The 17,866-nt window shown below is 39.9% G+C and overlaps 1 protein-coding gene across 4 annotated transcripts; it reads left to right on the top strand.

Moving 5' to 3' along the window:
* The first annotated feature begins 4,742 nt into the window (after window positions 1–4,742).
* On the top strand, window positions 4,743–17,617 carry LOC144515754 (uncharacterized). 4 transcript variants are annotated; one of them, XM_078246858.1, is made up of 11 exons: window positions 4,743–5,044; window positions 5,985–6,106; window positions 6,945–6,969; window positions 8,025–8,068; window positions 8,189–8,336; window positions 8,452–8,764; window positions 10,265–10,370; window positions 11,095–11,241; window positions 12,604–12,664; window positions 14,365–14,528; window positions 16,359–17,617. In XM_078246858.1, exons 1-11 carry the CDS (start codon window positions 4,879–4,881, stop codon window positions 16,389–16,391), a joined length of 1,329 nt encoding a protein of 442 aa, XP_078102984.1. In that variant the 5' UTR covers window positions 4,743–4,878; the 3' UTR covers window positions 16,392–17,617. The 4 variants fall into 4 exon arrangements, with proteins under 4 accessions (XP_078102984.1, XP_078102982.1, XP_078102983.1 ...); XM_078246856.1 differs by having other exon boundaries at window positions 8,025–8,095; XM_078246857.1 differs by having other exon boundaries at window positions 8,022–8,068.
* The last annotated feature ends 249 nt before the right edge of the window (window positions 17,618–17,866 follow it).

Here is a 17,866-nt window from a genome sequence, read left to right as displayed (position 1 = left end):
ACACCTACCAGCCGCAAGGAGGTCCAGAGGTTTCTCGGGTTTTCCAACTTCTACCGCAAGTTCATCAGAAGCTTCAGTACGGTGGCTGCTCCTCTTCATGATCTTACTTCTGTCAAGATGCCTTTCCAGTGGTCTCCAGCAGCTGAACGGGCATTTTCTCACCTCAAAAGAAGTTTCTCTTCTGCTCCTGTGTTGGTCCTGCCGGATCCACTACGCCAGTTCGTGGTTGAGGTGGACGCTTCAGATGTGGGTGTTGGAGCTGTTCTTTCGCAACGTTCCTCGCAGGATGAGAGACTTCATCCCTGTGCGTTCCTGTCCCGTAAGCTGACTGGAGCTGAGAGGAACTACGATGTTGGCAATCGGGAGTTACTGGCAGTTAAGGTGCCTCTGGAGGAGTGGCGTCATTGGCTCAAAGGAGCGGAACAGCCGTTCCTGGTCTGGACCGACCACAATAATCTAGAGTACCTACGTTCTGCCAAAAGACTTAATTCACACCAGGCTAGGTGGGCTCTGTTCTTTAACAGATTTGACTTTACCCTTTTCTATCGTCCTGGTTCCAAGAACGTCAAGCCAGATGCTTTGTCCCGCCTGTTTGATCCTGACCCATCTCCTGAAGAACCTACGAACATTTTACCTGCTTCCTGTGTCTTGGGAGCCATTGCTTGGGAGGTGGAGGAAAGGGTTAAAGGGGCACAAGGAGGTCTCACGGTTCTGCCTGGCTGCCCTCTTAATCATCTGTTTGTTCCAGTTGAACTCCGTGGTCAGGTGGTCCATTGGGCGCACACCTCTCTTCTCACCTGCCATCCTAGCGTCAAGAGGACCATGTTTGTGGTGCGGCAACGGTTCTGGTGGCCGTCCATGGAGAAGGAGGTTGGAGAGTATGTGGGGGCCTGTCCGGTCTGTGCTCAGAATAAGACTTCTTGACAAGCTTCTGCTGGCCTCTTACAACCCCTGTCTGTTCCCAAGCGTCCTTGGTCAGACATTTCCAGTGCTGACAGTAGTTGACAGATTCACCAAGATGGTACATTTCTTTCCTCCTTCCAAGTTACCCTCTGCTAAGGAGACGGTGGAGGTTCTACTTGCCCAGGTGTTCAGGCTTCATAGGTTCCCGACGGAAGTGGTGTCAGATCTGGGTCCCCAATTCATCTCTCAGTTTTGGAAGGCTTTCTGTGCTCTTATCAGAGCTACAGTAAGCTTATCTTCAGGTTACCACCCCCAGTCTAATGGACAGACAGAAAGACTCAATCAGGAGATGGAGACGAGTCTTCGTTGCCTGGTCTCGCAGAACCCGGCGTCATGGTCCAAACAGTTGTTGTGGGTGCAATATGTTCACAACACCCTGCCCTGCTCTTCTACCGGTTTGTCTCCGTTCCAGTGCGCTTATGGGTAGCAGCCGCCATTGTTCTCAGCACTCGAGCAGGAGGTAGGAGTCCCTTCTGCGGTGGCTCTGGTCAGACGTTGTCGGCGAACCTGGACGAGGGCTCGACAGGTTCTTCTGAGAAATAGAGACCAATACAAGGCGGGCTGACCGACGGAGATCTGTGGCTCCTCAGTATCGAGTGGGACAAAGAGTTTGGTTGGCTACCAAGGACCTTCCACTACGTGTCGAGTGTCGTAAGTTGGCTCCTCGATTTGTGGGTCCGTTTCCTGTGTCCAAGATTGTTAACCCTGTGGCTGTCCAGTTGAAACTTCCCAGATCTTTGAGAGTTCATCCCACATTCCATGTGAGCAAGGTCAAGCCTGTTAAGGAGAGCGCGTTGGTTCCAGTCACTCCTCCTCCTCCTCCTCCACCTCGGTTCATTGACGGGGGCCCCGGGTTATTCTCGTGAAATTAGACTTATGAGGTGTCATGAAGCATTTTGATGAGAAGATAAGAAAAGAAGAAGAATACAGTTAGAAACATCTCTTCATGTACTATTTTGCACATGCTTTCAAATGACATCATAAATTCAATTTTTTCTTTTTTTTCCACATTTAAGGGGAAATTTGTCATTACCACAACGTGTCCATGACTGGATTTGGGTTCTTTGAGATGAAAATATTAATAATTAAAAAATATAAAAAAGAAAAAGCTTCAGTGCATGTTATACTATAAAGATTTACAATAAAGAAACATGTGGTATTTGGTGATCATTGGTAAATGTATTGACAATAATAAGGAATATAAATGTGTCCAAGACCAATTTTCTCATCCTCCGCAACAATTTTCAATCATTGTTTAAGTCCTCAAGGAACTAACATTTTCAAGGAATTTTGTTGGAAGGGACATAATTGACTGTGGCACTCAAGATGGCTACCAGGTAAGCAGTTCTTATTTTTTCTCTCCAAGTAAAAGTTAAAATTTTGTTTGTCATAGTACCGACACGACTTTTTAGTTCTCATTACTGAAACATGAGTTTGTGAAGTTTTAAAAAATGTTACCATTTTAATTTTTTTATTACTATATACACCATAATGGTCTAAATATAAAAAGTGCGGGAAAGTTTAGCTAACCCTCATTTAGCTTCCACAGTTAGCAAGAATGTTTAAGGTCACTCATCCTCCGCAACACCATTATCATTCACCGCAACAATTGAAGGCCTGTTGCGGTGGAGAGACACAATGTTTCGGTAATGAGAAACAGACTTATGAAGGAGGGACATGCACTCTAACTTTTGCTCATTTCAATATAACTTGATATTTGCCTCAAACACTTCTTGAACAGATTGCATAAACAAAACAGCTATTACAACCCCCCCAGCAGGGGTCACTAATTTTTCATTTTTATGTAGTGCTTCCACAAAAAGCAGTATGAATGCAGTATAGGCCACCTACTATACATGTAATATTATTTAATATTAAATAGTTTTACTGTAAAACAATGTATTTCTATGTCTTTTTACAAAATGTTACAATCAAGATGGCTATTGTGTATTTTGTTACAGGCAAGCATCAGTTGAAAAGAAAAGGGCATCAGCGAAAGACAGGCTGGCAAAGCATAGAGAGAAAATATACAGCAATCCAGTGTTACTTGAGGAGTACAGAAGAAAGGAGAGAGAGAGGTCAGGGGACAGGGTGATAATAGGGAAAAAATATAATTTGGAATTCATTGATATGACCAACACTTGCACTCCCACTCCCATACAGACACACGCGCACAGAAACACAAGTACACACACAGACATGCATGCATGTGCATACATGCACACACACACACACACACACACACACACACATGCGCAAACGTGAAGGCTGACCTAATTGTACAGTATATATTGTATACACACGCACTCTTTCACACACAGACATGCATGCCCATGTGTGTGCGTACATACATACACACACACACACACACACACACACACACACACACACACACACACAGACACACAGCATAATTGTACAGTATATATTGTACATACACACACTCTTTCACACACATCACACACACACACACACACACTCTCACAGACTCTCTCTCTCTCTCTCTCTCTCTCACACACACACACACACACACACACACACACACACACACACACACACACACACACACACACACACATCATTCCTAAATGAACAATTGTGTGCAATTATGATCATAGTCCAAAGTTTGTATATATCAGTGCTTATTGCATTTCACCTTTCATTAATTTTTCCTTTTCCAGGTATCGGAAACGTAAGGAAATGGTCAAATTAAGACTACTCAGGACCTCACAAGTGGACAGCATGAGAGAAATAAAAAAATAAAAAGGAGGAAAAATTCAGCAAAATATTACAGAAAAAAAAAGTACACCGTCCGCAAACTCCTGGCGGTGAGGAAGAGGAGTCGTGGTCGTCAGTTTCTGGTGGACTGGGAGGGGTACGGTTCAGAAGAAAGAACATGGGTTTCGGCTAGCAATATCCTGGTTCCGAGTCTGATCCAGGATCAATCAATCAAAATCAATTCAATCAAATGTTGAAATGAGCCCGTCTCTTGTGCTGTGATAAATTAGCCTGAAACTAACGCTTACCTGTTCAAGAGGAAATTAGCCAACTCTGCGGCCTTTTGGGCTCTAAGCTGTCTCCATCTTTCAAATACATCATTAATATTTACCCAGGGTTTGTTACGTCTCTGGTTACGCAACTGTCAGAAACATGCCGTTTTTTTTAGGTCAGGTAGAATCTATCTCCGTGGAGCCTGTTCTTTTGTTTGCTGATTTCATGGCTGTACTAACCTTTACAGCTGTAGCGCGCTGGGTTTTCGTGTTTACAGGTATATCTGGCAACCCGTCCTGGCTGTCAAACTGGGCAGTTGATAACAACACGCAGGCCAAATAACAAACAGAAATTCCGTCACGAAACCGAAATTTCAAAAGGAGAAAATACTGGCATTAGCATTGTTGTCAGAAAAGATAGTATTTCAACTTAGCATGTTGAAAAGAAGTGAACAAAAAAAGCATCAAAAGTGCTAAAAAGAAGGTACAAAAACATAATTCAATGTGTCAAAAAAACATAAAAAAAAAAAAAAAGGGTAAAAGAAAATTTCATTTTCGATTTTGACCCGAGAGGACAAGTGGTTGACAGGAAGACAACACAAGGGTTAAGACTATTGTATGAATCCTACTGATTGGCTTGTTGCTTCCAACTGGGAGTCACTCTTCATTTATTATGGTTGGTTATGTTCAGTTACAGGTACTTCTGAAATTTCCAACTATTTTCTGAAACCACTGTGTGGGCGTCGACCTTTCCACCAAGCAGTAGGCGTGGTCCTCTTATGTCTTTGGTACATGCCATTAGGTCTACGCCAGATATGATGCACTGAGCAGCAGAGTGTTTTTAACTGTTTTAACATTAGAGCTAGACTGCTGCTGAACTTCCGTTTTTCTCACGTCAACATTTTCTTTTCAGTAGTTGTACAAGATGGGAAGACTGTACAAACGAAAGGAGCCACGAGAAAGAACTGATGAAACAATAGACATAGGGGCTGGCCTCTCTCCTCTGTCAGGGGAAGCCGCGGGCGACTTGGCTGAGCCACACAAACCTGTTTCTGGTTTGACTGTCCAGGATGTGGCCGGTCGTCAAAAAGGTATGGCGTTTATCTATAGGCCTATGGCAGGTGTTTAAACATTAGATTGGAATTTTAGATATTAGCCTACAAATGCAGAATAGTAATGTTCCAATACTCTCATTTAATGCGTGTTAGACTGAATTGTAGAAACGCCTCTGTTCAGTTCAACAGTACAAACTCCAGTCTCCAGAATGTACACAACTTTGAATCAACACCTCTCGAAAACAGTTAACTAAACATTATAGCCTCCACGAAGGTAGGATTTATTGCAGAACTGTTGTTTCAGATTGATTTAGCTAATAAACTGCCAACTGAGTATGTTTTGTAAAATCATAAACTGAAATGTAAATAATTATATTAGAATTTTAAAATATCACGTAGTGGATAAAGTTGCATAAAATAGAAATACTTGAGTTAGTGCAATCAACTCAGTACTTAACTTGACATATTTAGCAACTTTCCGCCAGAACTGCAAAACAGTTTGAGCAGATATTGACAAATGAGTCGTCTTATGTTACTAGGCTACGATCAGGTCTCCATTTTGGTAACAGTAAAGGGCAGAGGATACAAAAATCATGTTTGTGCCTGAAGTGTTGGGAAGGTTTTTGCCAGTTGATGTCATACTGAAAGAGCTATTTCAAGCCAGTTTGAGCTTGTTCAATTAATAATAATCTACTGTGTTTACAGCTCAAATAGAGTCAGAGAAAACAGTAGTGTTAATAACTATCTTTTGTGACAGCAAGCTAACTGTTCCTGTCATCTTAATGCTGGTATTAGACTACAGCTAGTCCAATTATGACCCAATGCAGAGTCAGACGTGAGGCATTTGGTACAGCAGTTTGCCTCCTCCATCTAAAGTTGTGTGTAATATGAAAGGACAGCTGATTCTGCATTGGTTTGTCAATGTTGTGTTGTCTGACCCTGCATGGAGGTTAACCATCCACTGTTTCTTCACCAGGTGCAAGAGTTTCCATGTATGGGGGGGAGAAGGTCTACCTTGGAGTCCGTGTCAAAATGCCTGTAAGGGATCTACTGAGAAAAATCCGCATAGCCCAAGGCTGTAAACCTCAAGAGTTTCAGGTAATTTTGTCAAAATGTAGACACAATCACTAAGCGTTAAATCACATTTGGTTTTATTTTACACCAACTCTGATTGATACGTTTACTTTCTGTATTGCATGTTTACAGTTAGTTTACTGGTTGGTTGGTTGGTTGCGGCATGCAATTCCAAACATGTACTCTAATATGAGGAAACGTTTCCTGATGGTAACACTATAGCAACAATCTTACAAATCATACAAATCATCCATAAGTGCTTTAGGTTTTAAAGTTTTACCAAAAAGTCTGATTGTAGTTGATACACAGGGGACATTGTGTTTTATGACTTGTTGTGTTGAATGATCTTTATTTATCAAACCTTTTAATTTATCTTTATTTTATTGTATTTATTGTTTTTGACAAAAATGTGCCTTTCCATATATGACAATCCACCAAACTTACAAACACCAAACTGTGCGAATACTTTTCCTGATGGTTGCATGTTCAACTGTCTTACAATGAATCCTGAAAAAATAGCTGGATATCAAATGTCATCCGCTTTATTCATAGTCTTTTTATGCATGGAAAAACTACACTACAGTTTGCTTAGAGGATAACTAAGACATGTCTTTTCAGTGCATTTATTTGGTGTAACCAGAGTTGGAAATGTGTTTTTTACCTGCACAAAATATGCTAAGCTGTAGGCGTAAAAACTCCAGACCTCAAGCATTTTATTTTGGTCTGTTAGACATCTAATCTATACTATTATACGTGCAAGCGGGGAATGTTTGTTTGTTTCTGAAAAAATCTGAAGCATTTAAAAGACAACTCACCCTGATTCAACTTTTTTTCTTTTCACGACACAAATGTGTGAATGCAGGAGATATACGGAAAAACAGTTAAAGGTCAGTAAAACCTACATCTATGAGCGTTAGGAATTTAGGTGTGGTGTCTTGGAGATTTTTGTTCCTCCCTAGAGCTACACATTCTAAAGTTTGGATCACCTGCCACAAAAGCCTGATTGGGTCCAGTCAGATGTCTGAGACTACTACTCTATCTTGTTGAATGGTCTTTCATGTGTTTAGGTTGAAGAAAGTCCTCTTTACAAATAGATGTTATTAAGGGTTTGTTTTGTACATGGTGAACAAAACGCTGTGCAATTGTTCAACTGACTGATGATTGACTTCAATGGACTGACAATCGAAAGGGTAGAAAGAGATAAAGATACCTCTGAGCAACAGTTAAATAAGAATAGAAGAAATCGCCAGTCATTGGTAGAAGAAACTGGAAGCTTGGCATCACAATGTGTGCAGATTTAAAAAGTAACAGGTTCCTGTTTCAGTGTCAAGTGCATAATAATGCAGCCTATAACACGCTGGAATCAAAAGGCGTGCTGCTTTAGCAGAGCTCTTCTTCAATCTTCCCAATAGAAATCTGAGGTTAGTCTAGGGTTAGCACTATTGGAACTGGATCAGGGAATATCAGCTGAACATACTAGATACTAGACTGACAAATCACAGTTTAAACATATTCAGTCTAACCACTGAGTAGTCTGCAGAGGGCCTAAAGAAAAACAGCATCCCAAAATATTCAGAGCCCACGTGCGGTTCAATAAGGATCGAGGGTCACTTACGCTTTTCTGGACTGGAAAACAAATTCAAAATCCAAGTTCCAACAGTGTGTAACACTATGGGGCAATCGACTAAATGGAATTTTTAATAATTAATTCTTCTTCCTTTGGGGGCAAAACTATCATCAATATACCAGCTCATTCCAAACTTGTGAATGGCAGTGTTTATTCTAGATAGATACAGAGGTTGTGTGGCTCATGAAACAACAGGAAGGAACAAAAACCTGCAAGAACCGTGTTTGCAGTATGCTAACTAAACTCGCTTTCCCTCTACTTTTAAGTGAAAACATATTGAGTACCCTCAGCCTTAAACTTTTTCTTTCACAGTAGACAAGCAACGAGTCAAAACTAGCAAAGGACGCCGATGTACCAAGGTGAGTGTTGAAAAGCCCAAACCCCAGGTAAGCTGCAAAGCTGTAAATCAGATCTCAGTTTTGAGGATTTTTTTGTTTTTTTAAGTAACTCTAAATATCTTGGCTGCCTTTGGCTTGCAGAGAAAACGCCCCACCAAAAGCCTGGAGGAGCTGGCAATCATTGTTGAGGTGCTGGAGGAGGATCTCAGAACTGGCAACACCTGCCTGTCCCCTCCCCAATATTTGTCCCCCTCCAAACCTCCAGTGTCTCCTGAGTGGTCTCCAACTGGTAAGTCATGGGGACCCGATCCACATTTATATAGTTACTCTTTAAAATATAACTTTGATAAATATGTTAACAGCAAACTACTCCCACCCCTCACATGCCACTTCTTCTCACTAAGGTACTGGGTACAGTAGTGATGAGTCGGATGAAATGATCCCCAGCCCCCAGTCCTACATGACCTACTCCCCAGGCACAGCAGAGTACCAGCAAGCCCTGTCCCCTCCAGGCTCCATGCACACCAGCCTCCATCATTCCAACATTAGAAACATTGGAGGAGTTGGTGGACGAGGGGAGGAGTGGGCTTATCCCCAGGTCCACGACTGGAACCGGAACAACTCTGCTTTCTTTTGGGCCCAGCTTCAGAAAGAAGAGAGCCAGCTCAGGGACATCTGTGACGCTGCACTGCTGGCCCCCGATGGACACGCCAGGACGTAAGTTTGGTGTTATTGTATGCATGTGGAAATTATGCAGTACATTAGGGCTGGGCGATATAGAGAAAATCAAATATCACGATATACTTGACCAAATACCTAGATGTCGATATTGCAACGATACTGTATGGTTGACTATTGGTGCTTTAACAAAATGTTATTTACACAATGAGTTTTTTGATAAATAATCTCCAGAAATGACTTGGTGGGTAAAGGTAAATAATAGAACAGCTAGAACAGTCTGGTAAGTTCAGAAAAGTACATCACTTTACTATAATGCAGCCTGTAAAACCAGGAAAAGACAACACTCACCATATTACGATATCCAAAATCTAAGACGATATCTAGTCTCATATCGCGATATCGATACAACATCGATCTATTGCCCAGTCCTACAGTACATCCACTAATCGAAGAGGGTCTCCATTGTAAAAAGTGTGACATTTAAAAATGAATAAAAACAAAAACTGACCCCCCAAAAACCCAGAGCGCTGTAACAACCAGCTATGAGGCGAGATCAGCAGTTTGAGTCAACAGGCTGCCAACAAGTTCTCTTTGGCTTTCCTTCTGGTAGTGGTTTTGCCGTAACATGTAATTCTTTATATAAGTTTAATTTGTGCTGCTCCGTGCTTTCTCTTTTAATGTCCGTCTTCTTCATAAGGAATAGATGATCTGTGTTTAATGTCTCCAATCTGTGGTTTAAAGACATGAACAGTTCTAAAACCAGGCCTGAAATTGTTGTATCGTATTAGCTTTTTAATGCTATTAATTAATGATGAAAATGAATGATGCTGACGTTTTGTTTTTAGTCTTGACTTTTCGATTTCATTTTCAGTTAGTTTTAGTCAGTTGTTAGTGTTTTAGTATAGTTTCAGTTTTTCAGGAAGGTTTAGTTTTATACATTTAGTTTTAGTTTTACAGTAGACTGTTTTTTTTGTTTTTTTTGACTTATTGTCAAGTCTGTTCAATTTCTGTGGTTCAATGTCATGAGAGTTGACAGAAATGCATGCTGTTTTTCAGTAGTGTTAAAATATAGCTGGAATATATATATATAAAAACTGAAATAATTCATTTTTATTATATTTCTATTAGTTTTTTAACCTGGCAATATAGTTTTAGTTTAGTCTTTCTTGAAGGTATTAGTTTTCATTTAGTTTCAGTTAACTACAAATATTTTACTGCTTATATCCTGTTTAAGTTTACTATAAAACCCTGCTTACTGGGACACTTACTAGTAACACATGCTTTTCTTCAAAGCCAAAATGGCTGCTGTGAAAAAGACCTACTGTGGTTCAGTTTGTTGATCTCACTCAGGCCCTCAGGCTTCTTGCAATTACGTTCTTCTTTCTCAGCTTGCTTTATGAAACGCCTCTACTAACTACACGGTATATAACCCATGTTCAGACCTGTTCCCTCTTACAAGATTGTGTCAGTGAATACCTTTACTGTGAAGTACTTCCTTTTTGTCTAAAATATGTCTGATTGTTCTTGTCCCTTCAGAGCTCTCCATAAAGTGGCGTGTGTCGGGAAGAGGGCACTGGGCTATGCGATCGCGAAAAGGATGGCCGCATTTAACAGCCTCGACCTCAAAGACTCTGAGGGAATGGTACAGTACAAGACATTTGAGATACAGTCTTAGTTTTTGTATATAAAACATTATTTTCCCTGTGATTATTTCAACCACATTTCAGGAGCTTTTATGTACAGTGTATATACAATAGATATCAATGTGGCACAAAAGAGAAATTTGTTGTATTTGCCTCCATGTTAATATGTACAATTAGGTGGTAAGTCTCATAGATACTGCTTTAACTGCAATTGGAAAGCCAGTTTACACAATATACTGTATCATTGCATGATGCATACTGAACAATAATGGCAGGTGTATTTAAACATATACTGTATCTGGATGATATTTAAGTAGCAGCAACCTAAAACTCTTCGCTTTCATTTTACAGCTACATTTACACTGGTGCAATCAAACATATTAGTAACTATTCAGTGTTTAAATGTCTGATGGATACTATTGGTGCCTTAACTAGGGGTGTGAATCTTCACTGGTCTCCCGATTCGATTACGATTATCCTGTCAACGATTCAAATCGATTCAATATCACGATGCATCACAATGAGTCACCTCCTCATATTTATATTTTGCTACACATGGTTTTCGGTTGGTGGTCTGTCACTGCATCGATGCAGAATCATCCTTGTCCGCATCGCATGCATTGATGCAGTGATTAATTTCAACACCCCTAACCTTAACCACAGGTATAAGAAAACAAATTAATTGTTAAATGTAATTGGATGTAAATGGATCTCTGTTCACAGACCGCCCTCCTCCATGCAGCAAAGCACAACCACCACCTGATGGTAGCGGATCTGATCCATTTGGGGGCCAACGTCAATGAGACCAACAACTCAGGAAAGACCTGCCTCCACCTCAGTGCTGAGAAAGGCTACATCAGAGTCCTGGAGGTTAGAGCCTCGTTTTCGTCTCTACTGATCAAAATGTGTTGTCTCTGTTTTTTTATGTGACAAGTGGTATTTCAGACACCACTGATGGGATATGAGCAAAACATGAGCGACTTATGCGCCTCATCATTGGGTTCCAGGATTTGAAGAATGACACTGATAGGCAGTAAATTAACACTTCTAGAAGAAAAAAAAGTCACCTGTCAATTGGGCAAGAGAATGACTGCGTGTGTGCGGTCTACTCACTGTTCCTTTTTTTTCCTCATTACATTTAATTTCTGAGGCTCGCAGTTCACAAGCATTGCTCACATATCGGATCATATTTACTTTTACAGAGCAACATGACTTAGTTTGTCAGAAGGTATTTAGTGCTCCAGTTATGGTTTCCTTTGATCCAAACTAACACGTTTTTCAGGTACATGTGTCCTCTGTGTTGGCATTCAAGTCATTAAAATGGCTCAGAAGAAAAGCTGTGACAAAAACTCACGTAGCCGGTTTTGCAAGACACGCCGACTGTGTACAGCGTGTCATTTGCGTTTCATAGGTGAAGCAAAAACGGAACATGTGTAACCTACCATTATTCTTTAAAGTAAATGTTTTCTTCCAGCTGTGGTCACTTTTGTAGCACAGCTCAAATGTAAGAAAAAAAGAACTGATTTTGATAATCGATTAATTGTTTCATTTAAAAAAAAAAAAAAAAAGAGAGAATCCAAGCAAGAATACACTCTGTTGTCTGCCTACAGCCATGTGAAGGCGGCAGGTATGTGTTCCTTGAATGCCACGCATTGCCAAAGCGTTGTGCATGCTAAATTAAGTGGGTGTACCTCAATTAAATCAAAACACACAAACAGATGTGCTCTTGTTCACATCCTACTGTACCTTGCTTTCTAGCTTATGTGGTTCAGTGTCAGCAGTGTAGAATATGATAATAATAATGATAATAAATTGAATATGTATAGCGCTTTTCAAGGACTCAAAGTCGCTTTACAGGGCTAGGTAGAAAACAAAAACAAAACAAGATTCAGGCACAGATATATATGATGATGTTGTAGGGACACATCTTGGAAAGGTTTGTTTTTCTCAGTAATCTACATTACTGGAATCGCTCAAGACTTCCATTGTCCACCAATCTGTTTCCTTTATCCTCATCTTAGAGCACCAGGGCCACAACGGCTGTGGTACCGATGTCCGGAAACATGGCAACATATTTGTGCTGCGTTATACTATATTCACATTTGGACTGCTTTATTGTAACTCTGCACATCTCGGACAAGAATCTTAGTTTGTTTCTGTGCAGGAGCTGCTCTGAACTCCCCTACCAAACCAAACTATCTTTAACCAGTGTTAACCAATGTTTTCTTTAAGGTTCTGAGACAGGCGATGATGGACGGTGTGTATGTTGACGTTGAAGCCACTGATAACTCTGGTAAGTACTGTAACCTTTCAAATCCCTGAGGCTACTAAATATTAATAGTAAACTGTATTCATAAAGCTCTTTTCCAAAAACAGGTTTACAAGGTGCTTAACAATTAGAGTAAAAGGGATGCTCAAGAGTGGTCGCATATTAGGATACACAAAATGGTAATAAAATAATCAAAATGAAAACCTTTTAAAACATAACAATAGAAAAAAAAGAGTTTGGTTTGTTTATTTGTTTCACACACACAAATAAAAATCACATTAAGGAAATATAAAATACATGGAGGTGGTGGTAGAAACATGTAAAGGCTTATATAAAAAAACAAACAGCCAAAGGACATAAAAAACTTAAAATGTAAACACAGTCACCAATAGGCCTGCATTTTAAGTATAAGAAGGTTTGAGGAAAAAAGCCTTTTATCTGCATACACAATTACCAAATACATGGTTAAAATCCTTGAATGTTTGTGAATTAAAAAATTCAAGGCCTTGAAAGTTTTTTTTTTAAATAGACATAAATATATGGGTCATTGAAAGTGCTTGCATTTATATATTTTGTGCAAGAATAGAAATTCTATAGAAGATCTTGTGATATTTGTTTTACTTAACGTTAGTTAATAGGCTATGTTTCGTTTGGTCTCTATCTCTCAACTTTAACAATATATTGTTTTGCTTTACTGTGCGACCACATAATCTGCCATCACTGTAACCCAGCACAATTGTTAAGTGTTTTACACATTCAAGCCTCTCTCTCTTTTAAATTGTTGTCTGTGAGCTTCTGTAAAGCCTGCTAGTTCTCATCATCAAAAATCTGTGTTGCAACAGTAATTAACTAGGGGTGTGCAAACAAATCGATTCCCATTCGTATCGCGATTCAAGCTCTACCGCTTCAAAATCGATTCATAGAATTCTAAAAATCGATTCATATTTTTTAATTGAAAAAAATTGGGGTCTGTATTTGAAATATCTCATGAACCGTTTATCCAATCTACTTCACACTTGGATTCCTGGGTACCTAATGAACTTGGGGATTGGAATTTGGAGCAGTTTGGACAGCGTTGGATATTAAACTGTGAATAAAACTAAAACACTGTGGGGAAAAAAAAGGTTGAGGGAAAAAAAGCGCTGCCATAAAGCTGGCTCTTCCATTGCTACCCTTCACAATAAAGGTCCATCTTAAATTCACTCGGATCATTTCGCTTAGAGGAAACTTAATCAAAAGGCATTTTTTGCTGACACCAGATCATATAGACACTATATCGTATTAAGTTGCTGTGAGCTGTAAATTCACCACTTCTTCCTTCTCACTCGGACTCACCCTCAATGCTCACCCTGGGTCCCCAGTTGTTCAAGTGTGCTGCACTAATAACATTACCGCAGCAAAATACCCCAGTGAATCAAATCCATACTTCGATGAAAAAGACAACACTAAATTGTAGTCTCTCTCTCTCTCTCTCTCTCTCTCTCTCTCTCTCTCTCTCTCTCTCTCTCTCTGTGTGTGTGTTTGTCCGTCTAGAATAAGTTTAGAATGTTCAGTTGATTAGTTTTTTTCTTTGTCAATTACCATTTTACAGCTAGGATTAGATATGGTAAGTGTATTATCAAGTCTTTATTACAGTTAGATATTAAAGTTAAAGAGTTAGGGAGTGGCTGTAGTGAATAAAAGGCTCCTTAGAAGTCCAGTCATCCAAATGTTTGTGTTTTCAGGAATGAGTGTCTTCCAGTGTGCTTCTGTGGCTCTGAAAGCCACAGTACGTAAGCTGGAAAGCAGTAAACCCCAAAATCACGTCAGTCTCCACACACTTTGCCAAGAGCAGATGATGGAAACTCTTGAGTGTCTGCTGCAGATGGGCAGCTACTTTTATACCATGGTATGACACTTTTTATTTTTATTTTTTTTCACATGCAAAAAAAAAAACATTGAATCAGTAATGTCACATAATGTACTATTACACTGCAATGACTGGAAATTAAGTATGAACCAAGAGAGATCGTTTTACAAGATGAGAGCTACATTTGGAGGAAATGATTTAGAATGACGTGTGATCATGCTATGGGAAATCTAGTCACTTTTTACTGAAGCTATAACCCCAAACCAGCCATTAAGTTTCTGTGACAGCAGCAGCCAAGCAACTCTGGTGCTGCTGCCTGCCCACAGCCCGCTAACAGTTGTAGGCAGGACACATTCAAACTGATTAAACAGTGCTGAAGACACTAAGTGAATTTGGTCCTTGTTTGTAGTTCAGCATTTTGGCGTGGCAGCACATCATGAAGAGCAGGAACTAATAATGAGTGGGTGTCCATTTTAAACTTGGTAAACACAATGTACCTAATATTTACAAAGCTACGGGACTTGTTCCTCCCTCTTCCCTTGACGAGTATGCTATTGTAGAGTACTGTAAAGTGTAAATGCTGGTATCCTTTAGAAGTGTCACACAGAGGAATTTAGATGATGAAGATGATTATGGCATGATTATGATGATCAAAGGCAGGAACACTTTTAATTTACTTTAAACTTGATGGGTCTATTTTTTAGATGTATTTGCTGTCAGCGCTAAGCTAGCATATTGCCTTTTAGGGACTGCACTTCCTCTCCTCCAGTGAAGCACTTGGTTCCAGAGGGAAAAGTCTTGATAACAATAGGGTACCGTGAGAGGATGAAAACTGACTACAAGTCAACATTTCCATTTGTCCAACACATCTCAAGACCAGATACTTCTGAAGCTCTATGGCTGCATTCTTGTCAGCCTGAACTACAGTTTACTTTGAGCTTGAATATAATAGTGTTTGTACAAAGCAAAATTAACTGAAGTACATCTGGGACTGACAAAGGACAGCTCAAACTGAAAGTTGAGCCATGTTTTGACAGCGTGGAGCTGAGTCTGATATGCTATAAAGGCCACTGTACAGGCAATAATCCTTTTTTGATTATTTAAAGGTGCACTATGAGTTCCTGCATGGTTTCAGCGCAATTTTATTTTTGTCTCAAATTGTAGGCATCTCTCCTTGATCCGCTAGCTGCCTGCCCCCTGAATACACTGTGTAAAAGCCCGGTCTCGGGAGACAACACAGGGGTCGTAAATGTCAAACAAACACTAGGGGGACAGGCTGTGCACAAAAATACAACGAACTACTCCAGCCAATCACCGACAAGATGGTTGGGGGAGGGGGAGGGGGTGGGGGTTAGTGACAGTTAGTCATAACAGTTATGGAAACATGGGGGGAGGGGCAGCCTTGCTCTGTTTTGTTTGAAATTTACTTGGAATGTCAACAGAAGTGACCATGCAGGAACTCATAGTGCACCTTTAAGTAACAACATGGCCTTTCCTCTGACACCTCCCTCAGGCCAAATATGACCAGTTATGTCCTACTCATGGTAAGGACCTCAGGAAGGTTTTCATCTACCAATTTGGTTTAATGGTGTGTAAAGAGCATTATATAGTGGTGGTTTACTCATAACTCTCTCTAAGCATTGACCACTGGTTCAACCAGTCTAATTCCCAAAAAGATTGAGATTAAGTTTCTGTTGCACTCAATTGAAAGAAACTTGCGGCTTGCTGTTACAATAATATTTACTTCAAAATTAGTCTTTTTTTAGAGTATTATATATTGCTTATTTTTAGGCTACTCTATCTAGAGACACTCATTGCACTTTTGATGCAGACTTTTGATGACTAACTGACTTATTTCCTCTTTCTCAGGAGAGCCAGAGTATACAACCTAGAATTGGTTAATTCTGGCTCTTCCGCCCGGCAGGGCTTTCTGGAGACCCGACAGTAAAGTTCCGAGTTGGTTTAGGCTTGAATTCAAACGGAGAGAGACCATAACCAGTGGAGTGTGTTTTCTCTCAAAGCTTGATTTCAGGCCTGCTATGTAAAGCATTTAGGGTTTTGTGTGTGGAAAAAATGCCTGACTTGCAATCGGGTATTTATTGTAACCTGCACAGAAACATTAGGTGCCCATTATTTGGTTTCTGTGAAACTTCCATTGTTTGTTACATTAGAGTAACAAGATGTCCTCACTTAGTGTGTCTGTGAAGAATATTTTTTTAATATGATAGTGTAAACTATTGGCTTGTTCGTGCCAGTTTTAGGGGTCCAGCAGTGTTTTAAAAGCCTGGCCCCAAAATACCTTTTTATTTTTTTTATTTATTTTTTTTAGCGGGGAGGGAAATAAGACCTTAAGGTTTTAGGTTATATTGTAATATTAAGGCAACAGTGCAACTGTTTGTAGTTCAATGCTGTATAAAGTATATCCAAAATGTCTGTTATTCCAATAACAGGACTTATATATATATATATATGTAGTCCTGTTATGTTAAACATAAACAATTAAGACATTTTCCCTCCCCACTGGGGTCCAGCTTGATTTTTAACTGAAGTGATTTTACATGTCAGATCTTTTAAAAGGACTTTTGTACTAGAGGACAATCCATGTTTTAGTAATGTAATGTATCTTGATGGGGTGTAAAACCAGTTTCATTTGACTGCCTTCACATGAGTAAGTACATGTGAAAACCGTCATTGGCAGGGAGTTTTGGTTCTGTTTATGCATTACCTCCTAGCATATTGTAAGTTTTTTGGCTTTTGTACACATGTTATTTGTACCTTGTCAAATGTTATTTGATGTGGTCTGTCTTTGACCTGTTGCTTAAAGAAATAACTGGTTGCTTTCTTACAGTATCAGGAGGAGAGTATCAGTGTAATGTCTTTGCGTTCTATAGAGAAGCATTCAGAATGTGTTTAGCCTAGCTAGCTTAGCTCAATGACTGGAAGCAGGGGAAAGAGCAAGCAAAGTCAAGATGCACAATAACAAAAAGTACACGCTGTTTCATCTGTATTCAATACCTGCAGAAAACAAAACATTGTGGCCTGACATGCAGCTAGCTTGCGCATAAAAGCTATCGACCAACAAATACAGTTGCAGTGACGCAGCATTTGGACAGCTTGTCCTCATAGTTGTCAGCCAATTTTGTGATGTACTGGTGGTTAGCCAGCTGGCTAACAACATACTGTACAACATGACATGATGTAGACAATTTTGGAGTTGTTGGAAAGAATATCTTTCCTCCTTGCTGGGTCTTTGTGCTAAGCTAGGCTAAACATGCCCTGGACCATGTGTGTATATTATTACTTTTTGCCATTTCTCAGGTGTTGGTTCCGATTGGTTAGAGCCATATCTATGCAGTCACTAATTTACTTTATTGCAT

This window comes from Sander vitreus, chromosome 3 (assembly GCF_031162955.1).
Source record: "Sander vitreus isolate 19-12246 chromosome 3, sanVit1, whole genome shotgun sequence".
NCBI lineage: Eukaryota > Metazoa > Chordata > Actinopteri > Perciformes > Percidae > Sander > Sander vitreus.
The sequence above is the reverse complement of the archived record's forward strand: the minus strand, read 5'-3'. Positions and strand labels throughout refer to the sequence as shown.

Coding starts and splice junctions, on each gene's coding strand:
- LOC144515754 (XM_078246855.1), top strand. CDS start 4,879: ATGGGAAGACTGTACAAACGAAAGGAGCCACGAGAAAGAACTGATGAA. Junction 5,045..5,984: donor TGTGGCCGGTCGTCAAAAAG/GTATGGCGTTTA, acceptor TTTCTTCACCAG/GTGCAAGAGTTTCCATGTAT. Junction 8,765..10,264: donor CCCGATGGACACGCCAGGAC/GTAAGTTTGGTG, acceptor TTGTCCCTTCAG/AGCTCTCCATAAAGTGGCGT.